Genomic DNA, 26,537 nt, shown 5'->3' on the forward strand with positions numbered 1-26,537 from the left:
CAGTGCAGTGCAGGAATAATATGTGCAAAAAGCAAAGTGTTTAGGTGACGAATGAAAGAGAAAACCGAATCGTTGTATTCATATATTGTAAGATTATTTATTTAGTCACATAATCGTGTATTTGTAGCCAACAGTGTTATCAGGTATAAAAGTGCGCTCGCGTTTTATACCGCGACACGAAGCGAAACGTGAATCGTGTCGGGATAAAATGGCGAAGCGGATGGATGTTGATCGGGAAAAAAGAACGCGTCTCATAATGCCAGGTATATTTTCCTGGCGTGGAGAAGGTAGGCGATCGCAGTCCAAAGCCCGACGCCCCATATCGTTTCGATCAGACGCCAGGTATGAGTATTCATTTCACCGTAAGCCCAGTGGAACGGAAATATTTGATAACAGAGCTGATGACCAACGTACATCGCCAACGCGTTCATTCCTGGAAACGAGTAATAGTTAATACCTGGCAATTAGAGAGTTGGAAATGTTCGGCCGTTCTCGTTTCTAATATGCAGGACGCGTAATCCGACGCGGTGGAATTTTACAGCGAAGTTAAGTTGTACGGATCGCGAGTGCGGATCGATTTATCGGACAATTCGAATCTTTTACGATTCTCGGCCAGCACGAATTTGTAACATAATTAATTTGTTTTATTCGGTTCGAATATCGGAAACCATCGATTCGTCTCGCTTGTCCGTCAAGTGGGCCGCATTTATTTTATACTCACCGGGTATCCTGAACGGTCCGCCTCGCCAATATTCCGTCACGTCTACCAAGACGTAACAAATCGTCAGTAACAGAAACGCGAGGCTCGTCGTAACGAGCACGAAAGACATTGACCTAGAAAAATGTGTCTGTTAAATAATTTGCGACTTGTTACGCGATAAGTTTCATACGTTAATTGCGGCTGGATCGGGAATGTCGGTTTTATTTATTTTTGCAATCTAGTTATCAAACGCGATTGTGCAATTATTCACCTAAAATTTTCAAATTCAACGCTAGAAAGAATTTGACGAAAATCTGAGATGTATTATATCCTGCAACCGCGTGTTGCGGTGTACTTGAAGAAAGAACGAATCACGTAAATGAAACATTCAAATTTCAAGATCGATACAAAGCACATTTTTCCCAACCGTGAAGGAGCTTCAGACGTAAAAATATACCTCGATCACAGTTGTCGAGGAAACCTTGAAAAAACGAGCGATTGAGAAGTTATCGGGATGTAAAAAGTGGGGAATAATTCATGAAGTGCAGCGAAATCGAGAGCGCGACATAAAAATCAGACGTGAAACTCTCGCGACATTCGCGTTGAAGAAATCGACGTACAGTACAGGTTCACACGATGCTCACCATAAATTTTTGTTCATTGGCACAATGTTAGTAAAGTGCAGCGAGAGACCGAGGACCCCGCAAATTAAGGCCCATCCGATCCACCTGCAAACTCGGTCCTTCCAACTCGTGTAGTATTTCAATATCATACCAGCCTGAACACCGAGAAATACCTGAAACACCGAGCTTAGACAGCCTGTAGAATAAGAGACGATATTTATTCCCTTGAAATCAACAGCAAATGTAAGTTGCAGAAATGTTCGGTCCTGAGAATCCAGTTCTAAACTAATCGCAACTTCGAAAATTTAACCGCGATTTAATTCGATGAAAAGCGACAAGACCTACGTAATATAATTCGTATTTAACCGTCAAAAGCCGCGATTTTTGGTAAAACAGAGTATAAAAAAATTGAGTCAGGCAGTAATCAGACGAATATAACGATGAGGCGTTAAGTAAGGCCAATTAGGTTACTCGTACAAACTTTTATATACATGTTTTCATATCAATTTAGCTCTATAATGATCGCGGTATCTAATCTTCGGAATGGTGTATTTTAAATAAAGAATCATTGGCCTATTTTTCCGTTCAATCCGAGTTCATCGACCGATTATAAACGTCGCTGATTTTACTGAAAAGATATTTATTTATCGAATGCAACAGCTTGCGATCCGTCTGATAAAAGTTTCTGTCTTTTCTTGAACGTGGAAAATGTATTCAAAGTAAATTCTTACCCAGTATTCCCTCGGGATCGAACGGACCCGATCCATAAACCGTGTTGGCTGTTGGATACTGGTAAATATGCCGTGTTCCCAGTATTTTTCGATCTACATACCCGGCCGCGCCGCCGACGCAATCGGGATATTTGCCATCGTCGTGACGTCCCCCAGGTCCAAGATACCCTCTGTAAATTGAAACCCGGCTAAGTTTTACGTGTGACAATTATAGGTGGCGGTGAGAAAATATTTGCGAATTCTGACGCGCTGTGAAATTTAAAATATAAACGAATGATTGAGAAACGCACGTTGGGCAGCCGACGACCGGCAAGCGAAAAGTTATCGCCGAGTGGGCAGCGACGAGGCATAAAATCAGCATCCATTGAGGGAGAAGAACGAAAATGTCGCTGACGGCTTCGAGAAACGGGTTCTGAAATGTGCGAACGAAACAAGTTAGACGAATGCCAGTCCGACGGGTGCGCGATTCGGGATGCCGAAGACGGTCGTCACACCTTGGGCTCGATGCGTCTCCTCCGACTGAGCAGAACCAGGATCAGGGCGACGATAAGGTAGACGACGCTGAAACGCTGGAGAACACCGAACAACCGGATGTTTTCAAGTTGCGCGTTCGTGCCGAGGGTGTTCAGTGATAATCCGAGGAGGAACAAAATTACGCTGCGCTGAAAGGAGCGACGATCGGTTAACGGATCCGCGGAAGGAATAAATTAATTTCATATCTTATACCTTGACGACTCCCCGACACATGGTGAAACGGCAAACTTGTCGCGATAGTTGGGAACCCACCGATATCGGCAAACACACCCCCATTATCCACATGAACCATGGAAAAACCAAATCGCCGACGAGCAAACCGTCCCACGTCGCATGCTCCAAAACCGAGTAGCCTCCGGCACCGTCGTTCACGAAAATCATCGCTAGAATACTTATTCTTCATGAGGTGAGAAGAGGATCAGCGGAAAACGAAAACATTCCACGTTTAGTCAACCTTTTGCTTACATATTGTGTGGTGAAATTTTTTTTCAATTCTAGAATTTCAAAGAAAAAGTAACAAGAAAAAATAAATAAATAAATAACACTCCGCGGGGTAATCTTGCAGCAAAAAATTTTCACCCGATTTATAATTGTAACAGGTATATATCCTACCCTCTGAACGTGTCGATGGATCTTACTCGCCGTTTAACTACCAAAGCCTTTTCCTGCGGATCCGTATCACCTATGCACGGATTTCGGACCCTAAATTTTTTTCTCAAACTGTTTATTCCGGTTCTTAATAAAGTGCATCCGGCCAGTAGACAGAGTGTTACGAGAAACACAGCGAGGAGAGCTGAAATATGTACATAGCTATTGTCTTATGTGAGCATATGTATCTATGATGTAGGATTTAATGTCTGGTTGACGTGTCTGACTAGGACGAACCGTTTCTACTTTTACGGTCCGCCGGTGCGATCAAGTTTTATACGAGAATCGACACATAGTATTTCTTTAAAATTAAATAGATTCTTTACTTTCACGTTACTCACGCATGTACAAACTCGAGGGATCCTTCACGATGCTGAGAATGCAGCTTCCATTGTCAACGTTTAATTCGTATATACCGAATTGTCCCAAATTCGGTGTTAAACTGCAGATTATGTCGCTGGAGGGAAACAGTATATGTATACAACTTATACAAACGTTTAATGGAATTCAATGATTTGTATGGATGGACAGCTTTGAGACTTTTTCTACACAGTATTAAAAATAATTATTAATAACGCAACCGTGAATCAAACCTCGTATTTGATGCCGGAACATATTCCTCGACGCCGTTGCTCCGTACCCTCCATGTCAAAGATCTCTCAGTGTGAAATGTGAAGCTCTGATTTTGAGCGTACGTTATCTGACCGATTCGCGTGTATGGGCACTGTAAATTGTAATTGGCGAATGGTGGTGGTGTGAGTTAATCATCGCAGTATGACTGATAGTAAATGTAGAAGACGCGTCAATTAAGGACTTTCATAGCGTAGAACGAGTAGCCGTATTATGTAGACTAACGTCTTTTAGGAGATACGTGGCACAAGCGATATACATATACTGTTAGTTATTTTTTAGTATGTAAATTCTAATTAGGAACGACATCGACAAAACCTCGTAGATCGAACTAAAAGTTATCGTGCACATGTGCACCAGGAATATAGACGCGTAACAATGGGAAATTGAAGATGAAAAATGCGTAAATAAAAGCCGATTAAGCGACAATAGAAATGAAAAACACATACCAAGTGGCAATCGGAGGACAGGGAGTAGAGCCAAGTTTCGGGATAATCGGTGCTCGTTTTGACGGCGACGCAAGCTTTGTCGTACGTTAAATCTTCGTACTCGCAGTAAGTGTTTTCGATCATGATTCCGAGTAAGTTTCATCTACAAAATAACGATGTCTTAAAATTCAGGCTCGTAGCGAAGCGATAGGCTGAAAAATGAGTGAGCAACGTTTACAGGCACTGGCGAGTGAATCGGAGACTTCGAAAATTGCGCGTATTATCGTGGGAAATGTGAGTAGGTGTACAACCCGAGACCTAAATATCACTGTTATAAAATCACGATTTCAAAATGAGCACACGCGAAATATCGGCGCGAAAGTAAAAGTGTCAAGTAACGACATCGAAACATATTGAATGCCCACGCACTTGAGAATATTCGCCGATCTCAACGGACCGTCCGGTTTGATCTGATACATTATCTCGTTGCGAAATGCTTTCACGCGTAGTATGCGACGGGTTGAAAGTACTGTGATTACTAGTATATTCTTACCAAGTATGAGTGCGTGAATCTCCCGATCCGTTTCGACACTGCAAAAATATATGCTTGGTATTTAAAATTTTTTTTTTGTTTTTTTTTTTTAAGCACTACGAATGCAGAACTGCAGGCAGTATTAAACCGAGTACCGATATTGGAAATCGACTGCAGATCGCAACCTGCCAACAACACCTGTCCCCAGTAAATGGACAGCATGTGAGTGTCGTTCTCTCTCTCGCTCTTGGGACTTGAAAGACACGACGCTGTGCCCACATGGTGGGCATATTATGTCCCACTTGTTGTTCGTCGAGATGCCCATTGGTCGGTTGCTCGCTCAGTTAGACCGTCCATCCCGCGTCGCATCAATGTAATAACGTATGCCGGAATAAATGTACTGGCATGTATTGTAACCTGACAGCAGATGGGCCTTGTACATATCCTCGGGCGTAAAACGCATTTAGAAAATGTGAAGTAAACAGATTGTGCCGAAGAAGCTTTCGTCGTCCTTTCGAAAACACCCGATCGTGACCCCATTTAATTTCACCTCAGAATTGTATCTTCATTTTTATAGTTACGCTGCGTAGCAACAAGTGTAAAATTGGCGATGACGTTTTTCTTTACATTCCGAATCAATTCTTCTTTTTTTCTCCTGCACAATGATCAACTGCAGCGTACGAAGAATGATAAAACATCGACAAATATTTGAGACGAAATTCGCATAATTGAAAAGATCGCGGGCATATAAATATATGTACAGTAACTTTACCGATTCTTTTCGTATATAAATTTATAATATATGATTTAATAAACTTCAGCATTTAATTTAAGACGATAATAATAATTAATAATAATAATAATAATAATGGGCTAGTTAAAATGAAATTAATAATAATACAGTAAACGTTTACAATTAAATTCCGTACAAGTATAAATCACTGTGCTTCATCTTTTATATGATGTAAGTATGTAGTTATAAATGACGCTTTTTTGCCTTAGGTTTTTTCCCCTTGCAACACGTCTACTCTTGACGACTCTACAATATGTTTGTTGTCTGTGTGTTCAAAGGTACGTAAATGTTGCGTTTCCTCCCGCCTGGATATTTTGTCTGCGTACGTTGGATATTATTGTAGCAATTTTTTTTTCAGTTTTGAATTTATTTATCATACCTTTTTTTATAGTATAGTTTAGTATGGTATGTACGTCTATATATGTAACAACCAACTGGTTCGTTTCGTATTTGCGTTATGTACTATTTTCTTTTTTCTTGCTTATCTTTTTTGAATCTATACTTGTAATTAAGTGGAAAGAAGATTGACACAATTAGCGTGCGTACGCAGGACACGTTTATTAGCTAAGAAGTGTCCTGATCTCTTTGTGCATATGACACAGGAAATCCACGTAGCTCGCACTTCCGTCACCGCCGCGATCCTCGACCAAGAAGTGTCGCATAACCATCTCAAGCTTTTCTCTTTGCCTGACAATTGTCAGCTGAAAATTGTAAAAAGATGCCAAATTATTACTTAATCTGCAGGCTCTTTGAGTGGATACCCAAGTTTTATACTTTGAATTTGGCACTTCAAGCTTACCCTCATACAACGATGTCTCTGCGAACGGACTTGCGTTATTATTTCCGTAATTCGGTGGCTTAACGGGGTATCCAGGGTTGGGAGTATCGTGCGATCGACGTCAACTTGCCCTACTGACGGTACGCCAAACACAGCTTGCACCCACTGCGACGAAAGGCCGAGACCCAGCCAGAGGAACATGTGGATACCGTTTTCTGAGAAATGGTCGATTCCAGTAAGTATTTGAACGAAATTTGCAATTATCTTGATAGATATTTATATAAATGATAAACTATCTTATGGATAAAATTTCATAAACTTTTGTAGTTTTACCTAGGAGATAAGCGCCGTCATCTGTGAATTTGTCAATTGAGCAGCGAACCATTTGAGGTAATTCAGTACCTTGAGGATCAATATCATGGAGCGGTAATAATCTTGGGTAAAAGTAAGCTACTGAAGTTGGGATATCCATGGTTGCTACTGCTTGCATGACAAAAGATCTGTCGTCAATAGTCATGTCCGCACCTAAGGGTATGAAATAATTGGAAAAATATTGTGAAAACGAATCAATTATTCACTCGTCGGTATTTGTAATGTTATAAAAAATTCAAGCAGTTTAACGTACCACCAGAAATCGCGTCGCTTTTCAGTATACTATTCACATAAAGTGGCAGGAGCTTCATGCATTCGGGCAGAATTAGTTGTCCTGCACTAGAAGGTGAAGCGCAGTGTTTTCTATAGACGGCAAGCATTGTTGCGCATCTTGAGATTAAATTGTCTTTTACCGCCTTGGGTGATGCTTCGATTAGCTTGAACACGCCTGTAGGTGAAATGTTGAAATTCATGGTTAGATATATATTTTAAGAATCAGTAATTCATTGATCATTTTAGAAAGTGTTTCTTACTCTGTTTGGAAAAGAAATTAACTATGGCATCTAAATCACAGGCCCTGTATAGTTCTGCCATTTGAGATGAGGTGCGTAATCCCAAATTTATTACTCGCAACCTTCTAACTCCGCCGCAAGACGTATATAATAGAGCTGCTTGAATAAATACACCTTCTTCATCTCCTAGCTTATCATCGTGTTTAACTTCAATTGCAACTGCCTGGAATCAAGAATTATTACGTTTGGCATTCACATGCTATGCAACTTGCCAACTATACTGTATTAAAAATTGCGTGAAAGGTAGACATTAAGTACCTTGTTAGAATCTATACTGGCCAATTCCATGTCTGTTGTATTGGACATAAAGAAGTGTCCATAAAAGTCTGTTGCTCTAACGCCAGTGGAAGTACGGACTCTCATGATAGCGTCAAAAGCAATTGGCCGTTTGATGTTGTTGATTATATCTGTTATTAATCGTTCCCCGTCAATATCAGCCTGCAGCAAAGCAAAGGATCGTTAAAATTGTGTCTTCACGTTATAAAGATGTTCAAAGAATGAGAACGAAATTGATCAAACGTCTCGGGATTCGATTACCTGGAAGTACGTGTATTTGAAGACTTCCCCGCCAGTCAAACGCGAAACTTGACCAATTGTTGCCACGTCAATATACGAATTGTTGAATACAAACAAATCGACGCTGCATCCTGCTCCTACGCATTCTTGTCCAAGATTGTTGTACACATTGGTCTGTGGACCTGTAAATATTTAAAAGTTTAGACAAGTAGTAACGACAAAGAAAAATAACCGCGAAAACCAAGAACGTACCTAATATAGTCTTTTCTTTTTCTGTGCCTAACAGCTTGCGATCATCACGATTTTTCAACTTTCCGGGTGCCTCAGCTATCGGCAAAGTTGAGTGGAATACCATTAATTTTCCAGCACAATCTGACGCCTATAAAAAAGTCAAAGTAAGTAACTGAGTACTTGAATAATATAATTTACGCTGTATTAGCTCTAATTATTTACTTATATACCTTCAGTGCTTCCAGTCCGGCTTGAATGGCGGGTGCAAGTATGGTCTCAGTTTCACGAGTGTCAGAAAACATAGCTGGAATTTGTGTCATTAGACTGTCAATGACAGTTTCACTTTCTTCGGCGTCGCACAAGAACCCGTCTAACAGAGGCATGAAGACTTCTTGAACGTCGCCAACTACCATCATCTGCGGTTGAGCTAAGCATGCTTTTATGTTATAAAAGTGAACTGTGTTGTTATACGTTATGAATCCAACTCTCATATTCGTTCTAGTTTGCCCGGCGTCGATGGGAAGATTACGAATGATTCTCTTCATTTCTGAACATAGTAAGTGCACTAAGCCGGACTTTATGTTGTTGTACGATACATCAATAAGGAAGACCATAGCTGGTGGTTTAGGAATCGTGTTATTCTGTAAAAAAATGAAAAATTCAATGGTTAAATAGTTCAAAAATACTTCATTTGGCATTGACATTGCTATGCATAGTAACTAACCCGACAATAGTCTTTAGTTGCCACAAATTCGTACGTTCCCAAAACTAATTCTGGCCGCTCATAACGATCCATTCTTTGCCCCGTGTGATCCAAGTGTTGGAAATATTCTGCTGGAACTTGAGAAGAAAACAAAACGTCATGTTATGAACTCATTGCGGATCGTGTCAGAAATAGAGAATTTCTTTTACCTTCTGTAGTAGCTTTACAGAACATACACTGGAACCGTCTACCAGCGTCTATGAATTGCATGAACGGACTCATGTACGCTTTACAACGTATACAACGCACTGGACCAATCTCTCCCATGTCGACTATAGGTGGATCGTATTCTCCTTCCGCAACCTTAGCCATTGGACTAATTATGAGGCCAAATGGTACGCTGGTCTGAAAAGGAGAAACATGATCATCAAGCATTTTCGATACATCTCCAAATATATATTGCCCAGAATGAGAAATTACCTGTTTCATGATATCTGTAGTCGTTGGAATGGTGTACATAGTTGATCGGATAAATCTAGGGGACGCGTGTCCTTGATCCTGAGTAGTGAATTTTGTTGTTACCAGAGGTGGAACGAGTCCTTTTTGATTAGTCACAAACACACCGCCTTTAGTATGCTGATCATCCTGTATGACTTGAATCTATGAAAAAAGAATTTGTCAGTTACTCAAAGTACTCAATGACCATTCCAAGAGCTTTTCCAGACTTGTTGTCAAGCAAATGCGAGATAGGCCAAACTTACGGGACTTGGCATTTGGTCAGGATCCAGTCTCCGCGCTGTTTGCGGTTGCATTCCGGGTTGCATACCTGGTTGAAATCCCCCTGGTGCCCCTGGTGGCACACCGCCCTGATAGGGACTTCTCTGTCCAGCATACATGTCCTGAAACAATTTTTTCTCACGATTATTTCACGAATCATTGTAGCCTTTCATACTTGGCACAGAATCACTTACAGGCTGAGCAGTATATCCTTGCTGCTGATAACCTGGCTGCTGATACGGTGGCATTGATCCAAGTGGCTGCCTATTTATTCCCTGGGGTTCACCTGCAGGCTGTTGTTGTCCAGGACGAGGAGGGCCAGCCATGTATTGCTGTTGACCCTGCATTTGCATTTGACCAGGCATATGGGGCCCGGCAGGATGAATTTGTCCAGGCATTGGCGGTCCAGATATATGTGGCTGTAATTGAGCTCCTGACAAATTAGGTTGCCCAGGTAATGGTGGCCCCGGTAGATTTTGATGCCCTGGTATCGGGGGTCCTGATAAATTCTGTTGCCCAGACATCAGAGGTCCTGACATATTCTGTTGGCCACGCATCGGTGGCCCGGATAAAGGCGGACCTGACAGCATTTGCGGTGGCCCAGAAACGCTGGATTGTTGACCAGGTAACTGTTGACCAGGCATCATTGGCTGATTCGGTGGTGGTTGTCCTGATAAGCTTTGGGGGCCAGAAAGACGTTGACTTTGTTGACCAGGTCCGAGCTGCCCAGGGAATTGTGAGCCAAGATTTCCAGATGGCATTTGTCTGGGAAACTGAGGTCCACCTGAAGCTAAGGTTTGTCCTTGTAGTGGAGGCCCGGGAGGCTGAGAAATTGGCGGACCAGGCTGAGGCGGCATCTGAGGAGCTGAAATTTGTCCTGGCAGAGGTGGACCAGGTTGAGGTGGCATTTGAGCAGCTGAAATTTGTCCTGGCAGAGGCGGACCAGCTTTTCCGACCGTTGGTCCATCAATTTGACTTTGTGTTGCGGAATCTGTTGGTATTTAAATTAATTCAAACACTCATTGACAGATATTCAGATACTTAAAGAGGATCGAAGTGCATCCCTGATAAAGAATATGTGCAATTTAAATTTATCCCTCCGCAACTATGGCAGAGTTATAGTGAATATTTCAACGATAGCTACCTATGGGAGAAGGCTGTTCTGATTGGCTGTTGTAGCCATTAATATTTGAAGTTGGAGGTAGCATTCCTGGACTACTTCGTCTGACTTGAGGAGGGAAGCCCTGTAATAGGAAAAAGTTTATTTAGACGCTAGCTTAATCGTTGTTACTCAATAATACAAACGAAATTAAAAGACGACATTTGAAACCCAGATAGTTTTTTACAATTTCATGTAAATAAATGTTACCCAGATGTCTGTCATCGATCGTGAATCTCAAAAAAGTGACAAAAGTGGACAATGTTCAATAAGAGGTGAGAAAACTTGGAATAAGGGACAAAACTCACCCCTGGTGGAGGTCTCGGTTGATTTCCTAGATTTATATTTGACATTTGATTAGCAAGATTGTTTAGATTGCTGGGAGGCTGACTCATGGGCGGAAGAGCAGACTGAGGATTGGTTGGTGGTCCTGAAATATGGGTCATCTCCGATTAAGCAATTATTTTTCACCAAATATTAAATATTATCCAAACGTGTAACTGATGTTAATTGACCTCGTAAATTATTTGCATAATAAGATTGTTGTGGAGGTAGCGCAGATTCCTGAGTAGGAGGGCCTTGAGCTGGATTTTTAGATGGAAAACCTTGGGAGTTTTCAGATCCGTTGAAGTGAGCTACTGGTGGAAGATTTGCATTTATTCCTCCACGAGGCGGTCCATTGTTTGGCCCCCCGTAGTAAGGAGGTTGTTGCTGCATGTATTGGGGATTCATGGTTTATACTGAAAGATAAAAGAGATGAAAAGAAGTATTAGATCTTTGCCGCATTAGTAAAATAACTATCATGAGTGAAGGTCAAATGTTAACGCCATTTCATCATCGTTCGTCTGTATGATGGGACAAACATATGGCGAGGAAAATGGATTTTAAAATTGTTTAGCAATTTGTTTAACCAGTTCAAAGGTTTGTAAAGTATGGGAAAAATATGGAGACTGAATAGGATTTCAAGTTCATAGGTTCGGCCACAGAGTCTATTACACATCACGCTGAATCCAGTCGAAAATTTGTTTTCAATATTTCATTCCACATGTGATATTTACTCGAAATTATGCAAGATCTCAAACGTGTGAAAATATGTTTTCGAACATATGGTGTTTAAGGTGATGGTGGTCAAAACGAGTCGCCGAATTGATTATGCGTAACGCAATATTGGACAACTTAATTTAACAGGTAGACAAGAGTTTATTAAATTTTAATTTGCAGTGAGACGATAACCCATAAAGTACGAGATGTTGGTATGAAAATAAATTAAATATCTAATGGGAATATGACACAACACATGAGTATTTAAACACGCAAGTCAAGGTAAAACTTGGCGAAACTTAAGGGGGCGTAATTCAGGAAGCTGTTTAATAAAAATTCTCTGCTATTTAAAGTGAGCGATGCTGGTAACGATGTAATTGTGAAATTGAGTAACAAGAAGAATTCAAAATGTTACTCTAACAAATGTCATATGTCTCTGTACGATGGAGCAGGCGAACGGGTGCAGGCCATTTTGCATATATCGAAGAAATCAGTTATAACAGAGGTGTAATATGTGATAATCGGTGATTGGATAAGCCAGATACTCACGTTGAATTGTTATACATGTATTTGAACCATAACAAATAAGAATATGTCCAGAAATGTTTACACTAAATTGTACGGGAGACTTTTTATTGAGAAACACGCACTACTGCTGCAGGCCGATGCCACGTAAGGTGGCACTGCGCATGCGCCCTGCGCACGCTCGCGACGGACACGTCATTACGAATCTGGGCCATTCAAGATTCCTTTATTACACGCTAGAAATTTCGTCGCTCTTTCCCGAGATGCATAGATCAACGACATACCGATATACAAGAAAATTATTGCTGCGCTATCGATGGATTAACTACATTTTCATTTACATTCAAAGATGATCGACCGACGCTCGTTTCTGTAGGTGAAGCGCGAACTTGACGACTCCTCTTTGGTTTCGTCTTCGGTCGGTAATGAAGATTTTCCGCGGAACTGAAAGTGAAATGTCAAAAGCAGCTGAAAATTACATTTTTTTTTTAATCATACGATATTGTATGTTACACAAGCTGACTTTCTCAGAAGAAATATCAGTGTAACGTTTTTTCAAGGTTTCGAATTACCATTTCATTTTTTCCAATACGATTCAGTCCGAGCCACTGATATCTTCATGTCATAGATCAGCTGTCTAAGCCTTGCAAATGTTGCCGGATGAGATGTAATCTTTAGCTGTTTAGACGTATAATCCAATTAATTATTACCGTTTCTCATCAATAGATTCGCATGGACAAGAAACTGCCTATCGTGACATAACCCTGCTGATCGTTGTAGATCGTCGCGCTTTCAAGATTACGCATCATACCTAAATTTACAGATAGCCCGCGCTATAATTAAATTCTTGTAATGACTTAGCAATATCGATTTCTTTGAAATCATGACATAAAACACAACGAACACATTGCTCCGCACAGACGTAGTACTGTAAAATAGATAGATCTGTTCACCGACGAACGTAAATTTCGATCATTATCTTATATACGTATGGAAATAATCAATCGCCGTAGTAAATGGTAATCGCGTTTACTCTAAGCGTGGTGCTGACGCATTTCGTTCCCAATTCGTATATAGGACAGCTGAAGAAGTGTGAGTGTGTATAATACACTCTGAGGAAAGGGTCGTGGGTATATAGCGGGTTGTGTTGGTGAATGAATATACGTTTCTGGTGACGTCACCAAAGTTAGTATCAGCTTGAAAAAGTGGCCCATTCGGAGGAAAGCCGCACGATCTATGAGGGAACGCGTGCGCTCTGAGGACTTGGCGTTGCGAATTCCGTGTGTAGCATCAACCTATTCTTCACTGCCCGGTTGCACAGGTACCATGATACTCGGGCACGTAGGTATAATCATGACTATACTCAAGGTGCGACAATAATAAATCACAGTGCAGTTAATCGTGCTAATTCTTATATTACTCCAATAAATGTGCGAAAGAATGAATTGAAAAGATTAAATAAGTGATCATTATTGCATCGTCCCAGGCCTGGAAACATGTATCCTAGCGGCAGCTCTGTATGATACTCGTAAATATTGATGTGTCGTATTTTTTACTTCCTTAATTATCGTGAACCACGAATGGCGAGAGATAAAATTTCAATAAAACCCAAGGTGATTAATACGCAATGCTCATTTGTATATTATCTAGAGGAAATTATTTGAAATTCTTGCGCGATTGCAGTCTGTGCGTGTAGATAGTAACGTATATGTACTGCATTTGTTGCGAAGTCAGTCGGCGATAATATTATTTACACAATTAGGATACTATAGTGTTTACATGATAATAAGACTACAAAAATTCCTGGAATTATATAGTGATCCGGTTAACCAAAAAGTAAAAGCAAGTTAAAGATAATTAATCGTGCGCATGCAGTGTTGTGTGTAGATGCGAATGTTCTAAAAAGGTTCTTCATCGCTAATCGTGAAAAAAAAACGTAGTGCAAATAGTTTAAATTATAGGCATCGGTTGATTTAACTTCGTGCCCACGTCGTGCATTACATGCCTTGGGCGACGTCCACCTATATGATGAAATTACAGCTGTTAGTTATCGAAACAGACTACTGCTGGAGGAAAGCTCTGCTTAGGTGAGTGATAATGGCATGCGTAATTGAAAAGCACACGGTATATACGTATACTGCACGTGAAAAATAAGTGGGAGCGATTTACGAATTCGAATTTCAAACATATTATTCATGCGTAGTATCTCGCAAATGTTGATCGTACAACTAGATTAGTTATCTCTGTCCCACGATAATTTGCTATCTGTGTATTTGTTTATTTATTGAATTTGCTTGCACGATGTTCCCGTAGCGTGCATCAATACATTCCTTTTTTGCTTGCAAAACTGCACACCGAGAGCTTGGCTGCAGTCTGCAGCAGGCAGCAGTTGTGCGTCGATTGTACGGTCGGTTCCTCGAGTTTCCGACACCTTTCTCCTGCAGCATTCCTTCCGTTTCTCGTACTTGACCAGATCGGCAGTCGGTAAGACAGATTTTTATTACTCGCCTCTGCATATTCATCGCGTAAAGCTCTTATGGAAACTACCGACTCTTTTTTGAGACTTATTCTCCTCACTTCAGACCTTCAGACTTGAACCGAGTTCGGCGTCTCTCTCTCTACGTTGTTTCACGGCCGCGAACGGCCATGTTTACGTCGCGTTATTCTTTTATTTTTTTTTGTTTAGCATGTCATGTTTCCTGTATACTATACGCGACAGTGAGCGCAGTGAGTTAAAAGACTTGGTCGTTGAAGCGCGGCGCGGCAGCAATTGGCAGGCATTAATAATGGGTCTTTTGTGTTTGTGCTACATACGCGCAAGGGGTTCAACGTGTGATTAATGTATACGTATAGTTAACGGACTTGGAACGTCGTAGACGAATCAGTGCGCCTCGGATATTCATTCGGCCCCTCTTGCGGAACGTTGAAATTCTCCATATCAAACATTCGCCCCTTTATCCCGCCTGTACTTTTTGTGTGGTTAGTTGTCGTGTGTTCGGATTTTCGCACTTCCTATGTTGCCTACAAACTTTGGTACATGTGCACCTAGCAGTACACAATACATACATACGACCAAAAAGTAAAGCATATCACACAGATATATATATATATATATATATATATATTGTCGTTTGCAGTTTTTTAGCCTTTGCCTTATCTGGTAGTACCGAGGCTTGATACTCCGATTTCTCGTGTCCTGCATCGTAGACTGTTCTTCGTGTTGTATCGTTCGGCGAATATATTGCTTCCTACCACAAACTCTTCTTCACCAGTGATATGAATTTTTATAGTTTCTACAACGAAATGCTTGCCATGAACGTCTCCATACGAGTATAATTAATCGTCGTTCAGTGTAAATCGTGTGGTATACAAGTATATACATATCTATACATATTTCTATACTATAATATATTACGCGGTCAGTGCCTGAGTAAAATGCATAAATTAAGGCTACCTGTCAAGGTCGAATTACCCACTGCGTTAACCAGGTAATGAAGAAGCCTAATTAACAGGTATTAACACTGTATTTACATCACATATTTCTAGCATACAACAATATGACACGTAACATAAGGACCTCTTGCTCGTTAGTACTATTAATATGCTGCGGATGGTACACTAATTGCATTTTAAATATATGCAATGAATTTCAATGTTCGATTGGACAATATTTTCTTGTTGATGTTTTACCGTGACTTGCAACAATTCAACGAATGAATCATATTCACTGTTGACTACGATGCATGCGACAAAAATAAGTACGATTACACCAATATGGTACTTCTTCATGACATGTTGTTCAACTGTTGATTCTTTGGTAGTCATTCTTTATTTTTGGCTAACCTTATTTACCACAAAATAAAATCTGCTACTCAACTTCATGTGCTCGTTATCAAAGTTCATAATTGATCAACTTCTCAATATATTTCAATACTTTCCAGAATGTGCTGCAGGCTGTTTGCGTTGCGTTGTTTAATATAAATACTAAACCATCTTTAGTCTCTGACAGCATATAAACCTGATTCACTCGTACCGAGTGATCGACGATTATGGTGGAATTATCAATAGCGGATTTTCGATCAGATAGTATATAGATAAAACTGGAGCATCGTACAATGTTTTGTTGATGTAGTCGAAGTTTAGATAAACCTTTCCTATCAGATTTGAAGGTTGATCGCGACTTTCTAAGAGTGTGGCAGCATATAATCATGTAAATTTTTTTATGTCAAGGAAAAATACGGGTGTCGGATTTGAGAATGTCATTGAACTCGAAAAGGAAATTATTTGATAATTTTCCACTAGTTTACACTTTTTGGATTGTATCAAGTATTGCAGGTTGAAATGTTGCACATATTTTTTATTGTGTTATCCAGATTTATGCCAGCGAACTGGTGCCAAGTACCCATAGGCTGGTTTAAGTTTTTGTATCACAGTGTCACATCTCTGGAATCATTCAACATTTTTTGATATAATTTCTTTCTCCATAGTCTGGAAAGAACTATAACTAAGGTTTTGACAACTTTATAAAAAGATTATACGAATTTTGTAATCTGATTTTTATGAGTACTTTATAACAGATTTATCGAATGATTTCTTGAGCGATAGACTTTCAACGACGTATGTATACAGATTTTAATCATGTACCCGTCAGTAACCTCTTAGTAAAATACTGGAGTGCCTGGTATCACTTTGTATTCAATTTTGATCGATAGTTCTTGAGTGTCCTGTTGAGTGTTGACATTGAAACAAACTAAGATTATATTTGATGTATTCTTATATTTGAAGACTATATCAATCGTACTGATCAATTCAAAGTTTGTATCTTTAAATAATTAGTTCCAAACAAATACTCCCATTGAAAGAGATGTGATTTGTAATTTGCTAATTATGATAATTTATTTTCAACGTCGAATAATTTCTCTCCAAGAACAAAATTGATATTATATGTCATTTACGCATGCAATCACTTACACAACCGAATTGAAATGTAGATAATAAATGTAGTATTTGCAACTCAGCAAAAATTCCTATTGTACGCAAATGAATCAGTGATCGCTGTTTTATTTTTGCTTACCTTATCAGTGGGTTACTCAGACTCCAACCGCTTGCATAGCATTGTATAAGCCTGCAGTTGCAGTTAGTTTCATTCAGAAATAGATGGACAAAAGTTTGTAATTGGAGTTGAGAAAAATGATGGAATTTTTACAACAGTTTATACTCACTCACATTAAAACAGTTTATACTCACCCTCTAAATCTACGTAGGTCAATGCTCTTACCAATCATACATATTATGTATATTCTATGGTTAAATTTTACCTACCTTACTTTTTAATTAAACTCATAAATTTCATATCGTTCTACAATAATAATAAGTAGGAATTATTGCAGCACCACACATCTCGTGAGTTCTTGTTGCCCATTTGGCCTTTCACTTGATCTTGACAAATTGAATCTACCCACAGAGAAGTTTGGACAGACGTTGGATAATACTTATTGTGAGAGCTAGTTACTATTTAGTTGAGCGGATTCTTTAAAATGGTGTAACGTTCAGTACATCTTCCAAGCTTAGAAAGTCAAATATTTTACACAACTGTTTCTATGTAATGTACTCATTATTAAATTATGGAGGAAGGCATCTGTTCAATTTATACTGTAGAATTGTGAGCGGTAGTGTATAAAATTTTTTACAAATGACAATTTTTCTTTTTTTAAATCGAGTGTCACGAGTGAATTTTTAGTAATAGGTTAAAAGGCCCATCCTCCTGACCTCTTGCAAAACTGCTCAGGAATAAACAAAAAGCACAAACCTGTACTGTTTATGTGACCTTTGTACTGCTGCAACATGGATGATAAGCGTTACTATTTTCAGGATGGTATTGGACCCAAAAGCAACAAGCTTACACAGTGATTACGGAAGTTTTGATCGTCCGTTGGGAGGAGTTGAGGGACACGAAAGAGACGTAGAGGCAGCGGTGGATGGAAGTAGTAGTGGAATGGCACAGTCAAGCGACGTTTATCAGCGGCAACCTCTTCTTCCTGGTGCACCGAGTAAGAACAAGGATAAAGGGTGGGGTGGCGTCAGCAGCAGCTCTGAATACTACGACGATGACGAAGATGACAAGATCGATGGGCTCGGACATATAAGGCATCCCAATGTACCAAATGGGTCTGGGAGCGATATAGTTAAACTTGACATACCTGCGCCACTAAGAGAAGAACCTCGGTTCCCTAAAGAGAAATGGAAAACTCTTCTTGGTAAGAATGATTAAATGTTATTAAGCATATTCAATATCCAATTTAGCTGTCAATTTTAAACATGCCTTGTGTTTTTACAGCATTCTTTTTCATGGTCGTCAATTTTATACTTACCACCGCATCTCTTGCCATGGTTCACGAACGTGTACCGGACCGTGCAACGTACGGTCCTCTTCCTGACGTAGTATTGGACAACCTAGTTTCTCAAGATTGGGCGCTCAACGTTTCGGAAATTCTAATTATGATCGTCTCAAACTCTGCGACGGTTTTTATTATTTTTCACAAGCACAGGTAATAATTGAACTTGTTCTTCTATCTTTGTCGATTGGGTGATTGATTACTCCTCACTCATTAGAGTCAATCATTAATAATTTTTCTGTACAGATTCATAGTCTTCAGACGGATATTTTTACTTATGGGCTTGCTCTACATGATGCGGAGCGTTACGATGTATGTAACAGTTCTGCCAGTTGCTAGCAAGACCTACTATTGTAGTCCCAAAGCGAACAACTCCAGTCCGTTAGTTATAACTAAGAGGGTACTGCAGCTTATCTCTGGGTTTGGATTGTCCATCAATGGAAAGCACACATACTGCGGAGATTACATCTACAGTGGACATACAGTTGTTCTTGTTCTCAGCTCCCTTATCATAAAGGAATGTAAGTGATCTTTAACTCCGCCTCTGCATTTCCTGTAAAAACAAAGATGAAAGATTCTTAATTTCTTATAAAGTATTAGAATAGTCGAGTCTATTCTTGATCGAATTCACTTCATGGAAACACGTTATTTCCATTTCATAATGTACTCAGTCGGATCGAAAAAAAATCTTTTCTTCAACTTATCACTTTGCAATGAATCCGTGACTGAATCTTGAATGTTACTTTGTTACTTGTGCTGGTCTAGATTCTCCAAGACGATGTCAGCCGATCCACTGGTTAGCAGGACTGATGTCACTCGTTGGCATAATAATGGTTTTGATTGCCCATGGCCATTACACTGTCGATGTTCTCATAGCCTATTACGTTACCACACGTTTGTGGTACATTTACCACACATTGGCCAACAACCCTTACCTAAAGGTGAGTTGAATATTTCTCACATTAATGTTCACTATCTAATCGTCGCTTTGTTTTGTCTATGTTACTTTGATTGAAAGTTATTTGCAATGGAGTAAAGGCAATATTCGCTTTATACATCTTTGGTTTTTCAGCAACATGGACCCAACAACTTTTTGGCTCGTTTATGGTGGTTTCCAATGTTTAAATACTTTGAAAAAAACGTTGGCGGCACTGTGCCGAGGCAGTACGATTGGCCTCTTCCGTGGCCTAGGAGATTTCTTGCCAAGCATCCAAACCGAGACAGTTAATATCTACCTGAGTATTCAGAGGCGATAACCGTGGCATTGGCGTGATATATTTACTTTATATGTACATACATATATACGTGGGTACATTAGGTGTATTAAATGTCTCTGGTAATGAATGGTGTGTATAATAATTAATATTAAATGTATGTAAAAACATTTCGTATCGTAAAAAAAATTGCGTGTGAAAGATTTACTTGGCGCCAAGTGAATCGTCGCTTTTTTTACTTTGCCGAAAATATTCACCGGTGTTATCGATTGTTGATTTATGCTTGTGAAAACTATCTCAGTCCTGTTAATCGCCATGTGTTGTCATTTATTTAAGTTAGAGTCTGCTATTGCGTTTTTTTTAAAACTTTTATTCTATGGTCGTGTTTGTTTTAATTAGTCATATTACTTTAGCGCAAGTTAATTTTCCTTAGATGTCATTTTTCTTCGCTTTTTCAATTTTTTTCGTGGTTATTTAAAGTATCTGCAAACCGTTACGCTCTTGAGAATTGATAGGAAAGTATTATCTGTTTATTTACAAGGATCTGTTGGAGATAATTTTAATTCTTGGAACGAGTCACAAAATGCTCTAATACCCTGTGTATCTGTGTATAAAGCGAAGTTCGTAGTATACCACATATACATATATATATATATATATATATATATATATATATATATTTAAACAATATATTTAAAAAATCCTTCCATGCTGTAAAAAAAAAAGATTATACGCCGTTGACTTATTCAGCAATCGCAAATGCTTCGATGATTCTAGTATAAGTATATTTTAAGTGTGAAATGCATTCACGCAGTCGGACGTTACCGATTTTGTGCGTTGAAGATACTGATGTAAACATAATTTTATAAAACAGCCCTGTTAACGAGTTAATTTTATTCTTGGTACTGTTTTATGTGTAGTGTTTGAATATGTCTAAAAATATTTACATGAAAAAAAAAAAGGGAAATTATTGCCCGTATAGGCAAAATTCTTTGTATACATAAGTATCGTTCTATTAGCCATCACAAAAATTTGAGTTAAAACAAAAAGAAGACAAATCAAATTTTGCGCATACTCGTAGTTTGTGATATTCATGATTAAATTTAATGCACATGTATGTCGTATAAGAAACATGACTGCAATTTTACGCCTAGAGGCTACTACGAATTGTCCAAAAGAAAATCATTTTCCAACTCCTATCTTATTGTTAACTAAACTATGCGACAAGTATAGAGTATGTATACGTATATATTAGTTTTGATTTTGTTGGGGATTTGATATAAAAGAAAGTGGCAGAAAAAGAAAAAACATGCATATACGCGTTCATGCAATTAAATGAAATACTACTTCTCAGTTCTTCGATAGCTTTCCAAAAACAAAGATAAAAAAATTAATTTTAAGAAAATTTGTATCATGACACAAAAATAAAACACTTGGACTTCTCCGGGATACGAATACCTAACTATCACGAGAACTACGAATAACTGAAATAAAAAGAAAATTGACGCCTGTCATGCGATCCTGGAAGGTTGAGAGCTTATTATTATTTTCTTAAGCGCTGTAACCAGTTGTCAGAATGTATAGCCAAGCGATAATTATATGATTATTGATTCTCATTATTACTGTACGTTATAGACAAACAAAAAAAAAAGCTCAGCTTTTGAACGGTGATCCAAATTTTATCAAGCTCCTTTAACAGAAAATGTATTGTTTAAATTCGGTCGAGCATGTGTGGTGTGCGTAACTTTCTATTAATTCTCTTAGTCAATTAATTAATTACTTAATTAACGCAACCCGTGATATCATTTCATCGATTGATGATCAATTGTCAGGACAATCTTTTATTCTTATCGTGAATTCTCTACACTTTGAAAACGATCTTTTTTCTTTTTATGGTTGTTTTCGTATTGTTCTTAATATGGTGAGATTTAATCGTTGTTATTATACTCACCATTGCGTTATTCAGTATATTCTGAAAACAGATTACTATAACAAATGAATTGTTATCGGTATAATGAAAATCAGTAATAGTGTTAATAGATGATCAGATTTGAAAGAAACGTACCTGTGAACTTAAAAATATGGGTCTAATATTACTTGATTTTGTTAGTAGATTTTTATATAGGAAATTCTTCGAATAATTTACTTGATATGTTTTCCACTCGGTGTTTTTGCCGCTTAACATACATACCTACAATATGAGCTTAATGAGTTATCGCGTGTTTTCCGCAGCTATGAATATCTATCCTTGTTCAATGATTTTGCCTTACGATTTCTCTTTTTTCTTTTATAGTTTTAGCTTACGGATATACAGGTTTGAATTTGTAAGAAAAACAAACTGTAAGTTGATCCTTACGTTGAACCCTTTCATTAGCTGCCGCTGTCTATTTGTAGTACTACACTGTATATGTAAATTACCAGTGAAGAGCTGAATGTTCAAACGAGTAACCACATTGAACATGAATAAAACAAAGTTTTCTGCGCATTAGGAGTGTTATGAATGTATATACACAGTTTAAAATGAGACCTTTTTGAATTAGTAAAGGGTCGTGAATTTTTGTGTTTTCAAAAGTAATTTTTTTTGGAAAGAACGAATGGAGAAAGATAAAAAGTTATGTACTGTATAAAGATTGTGAGAAATAAAAATGATATTATACAACTATATTCAAAATACTAGAATACTAAATTTGGATGTGTCCACGTGGAAACATGAGTCGACAATAAATCCGTCTTTGGAATTTTTGTCAATTTGTGTATTGTACAACATTTTGATACATCGACGATTTAAGGTCTATGAATTATTCTTTTTTTGTCGGTTTATAGAGTTTGCGATTTTTCGCAAATTATTTGATGCAATATTTCTCTGCAATTTCCTGCATAATTGGATATCTTTTTAAGCCAAAAACTAGCTCTAACTATCATAGGTTATTTAAACGATGTTCTTGAAAGCAGCTATCATTGACTTTCAATTATCAACTTCCGTATTTTTATTAATATGTATTGCTTTGCATTTTTAGCAATTATCATTATGTAATGATTTTGCTATAATAACGAAGCTTTCGTCAGCTTACATTTTCACGTGGACACTCCGACAAATCATAGATTTATATTTTTTCATGCAGATATTTGTTGGATAAAACGTTAACATGTAATTTTATTACTATTAGACCAGAAAAACAACCGTATCCAATGTAAATAGTGAATATAGGTATCGATATACACACACAAAAATATGGTATACATGTATAATAGTATATATATATGTATATACAAATGTGAATATAATAATACACATAAAAGCATGGAAGTTTTTCCGAATGATTCGCTTTAATGGATCCAAAAATTTATTTACTGTTGATGATCATCCTGGCAGTGTTTTGATATTCATACAAAACGTAGAGAGCTATGTCCTCTCCTGTATACCATTCGATTGGCGCAATTGTATTTCGGTTCATTATTATCTACTGCATATGACATATATTTTTTATAGTTATATTCGTGGGCTGTACTACGTTTAATACTTCACTAAACAAGTATGCATTTATCCTCACTACTCTTTATATGCTTTATTATTATGATACATTCGCATATGAAATGTTATCTATAGTTCTGTAAAACTGATGACGTTATTTATATTTATAAATCAACGCGTACATGAAATTTAATTATAAACTTCGACTTCCATAACGCATGAGGAATAAAGTGTATTCATGTCGTAAGAGAACTAGCAACGTAACTGTCAAATCACTGAAGACGATAAAAACTAACTGGATATAAGCCATGAAAGTCATAATGATAATAGTATTCTGTTTGTAGTTGAGGACTTGAATAGGTCCGTCTCTTTGCATTTTTGGCGAGAATTTTCGCGATTTTGAAAAGTGCCGAAATAAATTCTTTCCTGCTCCATTCCGACGTAATTTTGCGAGAGAAATAGATTGGGCGCACTCCCAATACGCTGCGATCAACGCATCGAAAGTTAGAGCCGAAAAACGAGAACCTGTGTTTTCGACATTTTTCAGCAGGTGCTGTTTCCTTTGTAACTTCTCCCCTGTTGATACCACGCTCTTTTCGCTGCGTTTTCTGAGTTCCTTGGGGTCCAATTGGTCGGGAAAGAGTCATACGAATCAATTCTGAGACGAAAAATTTTTTGGTCAAAAAAAAAGGAAGGTTAACCCCTTTGTATTTTTGGCAAAAATTTTCGCGATTTTGAAAAGTGCTGGAATCAACTCTTTCAGACACTATTCCGACGTAATTTTGCGAGAGAAATCGATTGGGCGCAGTCCCAATACGCTGCGATCAACGCATCGAAAGTTACAGCCAAAAAACGAAAACCTGAAGTTTCGACATTTTTCAGCAGGTGCTTTTTTCCTCGTATCTTCTCTCCCGTTGATCCCACGCTCCTGTTGCTGCGTTTTCTGAGTTCCTAGGGGTCCAATTGGTCGGAAGAGAGTCATACGAATCAATTCTGTGACGAAAAATTTTTTGGTCAAAAAAAAAGGAAGGTTAACCCCTTTGTATTTTTGGCGAAAATTTTCGCGATTTTCAAAAGTGCTGGAATCAACTCTTTCAGACACTATTCCGACGTAATTTTGCGAGAGAAATCGATTGGGCGCAGTCCCAATACGCTGCGATCAACGCATCGAAAGTTACAGCCAAAAAACGAAAACCTGAAGTTTCGACATTTTTCAGCAGGTGCTTTTTTCCTCGTATCTTCTCTCCCGTTGATCCCACGCTCCTGTTGCTGCGTTTTCTGAGTTCCTAGGGGTCCAATTGGTCGGAAGAGAGTCATACGAATCAATTCTGAGACGAAAGATTTTTTGGTCAAAAAAAAAGGAAGGTTAACCCCTTTGTATTTTTGGCGAAAATTTTCGCGATTTTCAAAAGTGCTGGAATGAATCAATTGTGGCGCTATTCCGACGTAATTTTGCGAGAGAAATCGATTGGGCGCAGTCCCAATACGCTGCGATCAACGCATCGAAAGTTACAGCCAAAAAACGAAAACCTGAAGTTTCGACATTTTTCAGCAGGTGCTTTTTTCCTCGTATCTTCTCTCCCGTTGATCCCACGCTCCTGTTGCTGCGTTTTCTGAGTTCCTAGGGGTCCAATTGGTCGGGAGAGAGTCATACGAATCAATTCTGAGACGAAAAATTTTTTGGTCAAAAAAAAAGGAAGGTTAACCCCTTTGTATTTTTGGCGAAAATTTTCGCGATTTTCAAAAGTGCTGGAATGAATCAATTGTGGCGCTATTCCGACGTAATTTTGCGAGAGAAATCGATTGGGCGCAGTCCCAATACGCTGCGATCAACGCATCGAAAGTTACAGCCAAAAAACGAAAACCTGAAGTTTCGACATATTTCAGCAGGTGCTTTTTTCCTCGTATCTTCTCTCCCGTTGATCCCACGCTCCTGTTGCTGCGTTTTCTGAGTTCCTAGGGGTCCAATTGGTCGGAAGAGAGTCATACGAATCAATTCTGAGACGAAAGATTTTTTGGTCAAAAAAAAAGGAAGGTTAACCCCTTTGTATTTTTGGCGAAAATTTTCGCGATTTTCAAAAGTGCTGGAATGAATCAATTGTGGCGCTATTCCGACGTAATTTTGCGAGAGAAATCGATTGGGCGCAGTCCCAATACGCTGCGATCAACGCATCGAAAGTTACAGCCAAAAAACGAAAACCTGAAGTTTCGACATTTTTCAGCAGGTGCTTTTTTCCTCGTATCTTCTCTCCCGTTGATCCCACGCTCCTGTTGCTGCGTTTTCTGAGTTCCTAGGGGTCCAATTGGTCGGAAGAGAGTCATACGAATCAATTCTGAGACGAAAAATTTTTTGGTCAAAAAAAAAGGAAGGTTAACCCCCTTTGTATTTTTGGCGAAAATTTTCGCGATTTTGAAAAGTGCTGGAATCAACTCTTTCAGACACTATTCCGACGTAATTTTGCGAGAGAAATCGATTGGGCGCAGTCCCAATACGCTGCGATCAACGCATCGAAAGTTACAGCCAAGAAACGAAAACCTGAAGTTTCGACATTTTTCAGCAGGTGCTTTTTTCCTCGTATCTTCTCTCCCGTTGATCCCACGCTCCTTTTGCTGCGTTTTCTGAGTTCCTAGGGGTCCAATTGGTCAGGAGAGAGTCATACGAATCAATTCAGAGACGAAAAATTTTTTGGTCAAAAAAAAAGGAAGGTTAACCCCTTTGTATTTTTGGCGAAAATTTTCGCGACTTTCAAAAGTGCTGGAATCAACTCTTTCAGACACTATTCCGACGTAATTTTGCGAGAGAAATCGATTGGGCGCAGTCCCAATACGCTGCGATCAACGCATCGAAAGTTACAGCCAAAAAACGAAAACCTGAAGTTTCGACATATTTCAGCAGGTGCTTTTTTCCTCGTATCTTCTCTCCCGTTGATCCCACGCTCCTGTTGCTGCGTTTTCTGAGTTCCTAGGGGTCCAATTGGTCGGAAGAGAGTCATACGAATCAATTCTGAGACGAAAGATTTTTTGGTCAAAAAAAAAGGAAGGTTAACCCCTTTGTATTTTTGGCGAAAATTTTCGCGATTTTCAAAAGTGCTGGAATGAATCAATTGTGGCGCTATTCCGACGTAATTTTGCGAGAGAAATCGATTGGGCGCAGTCCCAATAC

General features: G+C 38.8%; 3 protein-coding genes across 12 annotated transcripts; 1 reads left to right on the plus strand and 2 right to left on the minus strand.

The window, feature by feature from the left end:
- Nucleotides 1–81: 81 nt before the first annotated feature.
- LOC124185985 (heparan-alpha-glucosaminide N-acetyltransferase-like) lies at nt 82–5,144 on the minus strand. 3 transcript variants are annotated; one of them, XM_046577271.1, is made up of 12 exons: nt 4,848–5,144; nt 4,316–4,457; nt 3,830–3,960; nt 3,578–3,693; nt 3,201–3,381; nt 2,781–2,985; nt 2,549–2,716; nt 2,345–2,466; nt 2,055–2,224; nt 1,345–1,519; nt 722–834; nt 82–433 (listed from the first exon to the last, which is right to left on the minus strand). In XM_046577271.1, the coding sequence occupies exons 2-12, from the start codon at nt 4,436–4,438 to the stop codon at nt 252–254; spliced, it is 1,686 nt and encodes a 561-aa protein (XP_046433227.1). In that variant the 5' UTR covers nt 4,439–4,457; nt 4,848–5,144; the 3' UTR covers nt 82–251. The 3 variants fall into 3 exon arrangements, with proteins under 3 accessions (XP_046433227.1, XP_046433235.1, XP_046433244.1); XM_046577279.1 differs by lacking the exon at nt 4,848–5,144 and adding an exon at nt 4,533–4,805; XM_046577288.1 differs by lacking the exon at nt 4,848–5,144 and having other exon boundaries at nt 4,316–4,521.
- A 457-nt stretch (nt 5,145–5,601) lies between these two features.
- LOC124185938 (protein transport protein Sec24C) lies at nt 5,602–12,467 on the minus strand. The gene is made up of 18 exons (XM_046577182.1): nt 12,318–12,467; nt 11,243–11,467; nt 11,036–11,157; nt 10,713–10,812; nt 9,763–10,559; nt 9,553–9,690; nt 9,272–9,451; nt 9,001–9,196; nt 8,813–8,928; nt 8,319–8,729; nt 8,110–8,236; nt 7,879–8,039; nt 7,600–7,779; nt 7,303–7,504; nt 7,023–7,217; nt 6,731–6,922; nt 6,419–6,612; nt 5,602–6,320 (listed from the first exon to the last, which is right to left on the minus strand). Exons 2-18 carry the CDS (start codon nt 11,457–11,459, stop codon nt 6,180–6,182), a joined length of 3,669 nt encoding a protein of 1,222 aa, XP_046433138.1. The 5' UTR covers nt 11,460–11,467; nt 12,318–12,467; the 3' UTR covers nt 5,602–6,179.
- Nucleotides 12,468–13,615: 1,148 nt separating this feature from the next.
- On the plus strand, nt 13,616–23,233 carry LOC124176837 (phosphatidylcholine:ceramide cholinephosphotransferase 2-like). 8 transcript variants are annotated; one of them, XM_046558626.1, is made up of 7 exons: nt 14,992–15,272; nt 15,431–15,781; nt 18,165–18,550; nt 18,631–18,841; nt 18,935–19,209; nt 19,454–19,629; nt 19,761–23,233. In XM_046558626.1, exons 2-7 carry the CDS (start codon nt 15,729–15,731, stop codon nt 19,914–19,916), a joined length of 1,257 nt encoding a protein of 418 aa, XP_046414582.1. In that variant the 5' UTR covers nt 14,992–15,272; nt 15,431–15,728; the 3' UTR covers nt 19,917–23,233. The 8 variants fall into 8 exon arrangements, with proteins under 8 accessions (XP_046414552.1, XP_046414562.1, XP_046414582.1 ...); XM_046558596.1 differs by lacking the exons at nt 14,992–15,272; nt 15,431–15,781 and adding an exon at nt 13,616–14,380; XM_046558606.1 differs by lacking the exon at nt 15,431–15,781 and having other exon boundaries at nt 14,991–15,372.
- Nucleotides 23,234–26,537: the final 3,304 nt, after the last annotated feature.

The sequence above is a fragment of the Neodiprion fabricii genome, chromosome 1 (genome assembly GCF_021155785.1).
Source record: "Neodiprion fabricii isolate iyNeoFabr1 chromosome 1, iyNeoFabr1.1, whole genome shotgun sequence".
Taxonomy (NCBI): domain Eukaryota; kingdom Metazoa; phylum Arthropoda; class Insecta; order Hymenoptera; family Diprionidae; genus Neodiprion; species Neodiprion fabricii.

What these genes read in the sequence shown, in the direction of transcription:
- LOC124176837 (XM_046558596.1), top strand. Translation starts at nt 14,295, where the DNA reads ATGCCTTGGGCGACGTCCACCTATATGATGAAATTACAGCTGTTAGTT. An exon ending in GAAATGGAAAACTCTTCTTG is followed by an intron (nt 18,551 to 18,630) that starts GTAAGAATGATT and finishes GTGTTTTTACAG; the next exon opens with CATTCTTTTTCATGGTCGTC. An exon ending in CCAACAACCCTTACCTAAAG is followed by an intron (nt 19,630 to 19,760) that starts GTGAGTTGAATA and finishes TTGGTTTTTCAG; the next exon opens with CAACATGGACCCAACAACTT.
- LOC124185938 (XM_046577182.1), bottom strand. Translation starts at nt 11,459, where the DNA reads ATGAATCCCCAATACATGCAGCAACAACCTCCTTACTACGGGGGGCCA. An exon ending in TCAAATACACGTACTTCCAG is followed by an intron (nt 7,780 to 7,878) that starts GTAATCGAATCC and finishes GCTTTGCTGCAG; the next exon opens with GCTGATATTGACGGGGAACG. An exon ending in TGACGGCGCTTATCTCCTAG is followed by an intron (nt 6,613 to 6,730) that starts GTAAAACTACAA and finishes ACCATTTCTCAG; the next exon opens with AAAACGGTATCCACATGTTC.
- LOC124185985 (XM_046577271.1), bottom strand. Translation starts at nt 4,438, where the DNA reads ATGATCGAAAACACTTACTGCGAGTACGAAGATTTAACGTACGACAAA. An exon ending in TGTCCTCCGATTGCCACTTG is followed by an intron (nt 3,961 to 4,315) that starts GTATGTGTTTTT and finishes TACAATTTACAG; the next exon opens with TGCCCATACACGCGAATCGG. An exon ending in GGAGACGCATCGAGCCCAAG is followed by an intron (nt 2,467 to 2,548) that starts GTGTGACGACCG and finishes CGCACATTTCAG; the next exon opens with AACCCGTTTCTCGAAGCCGT.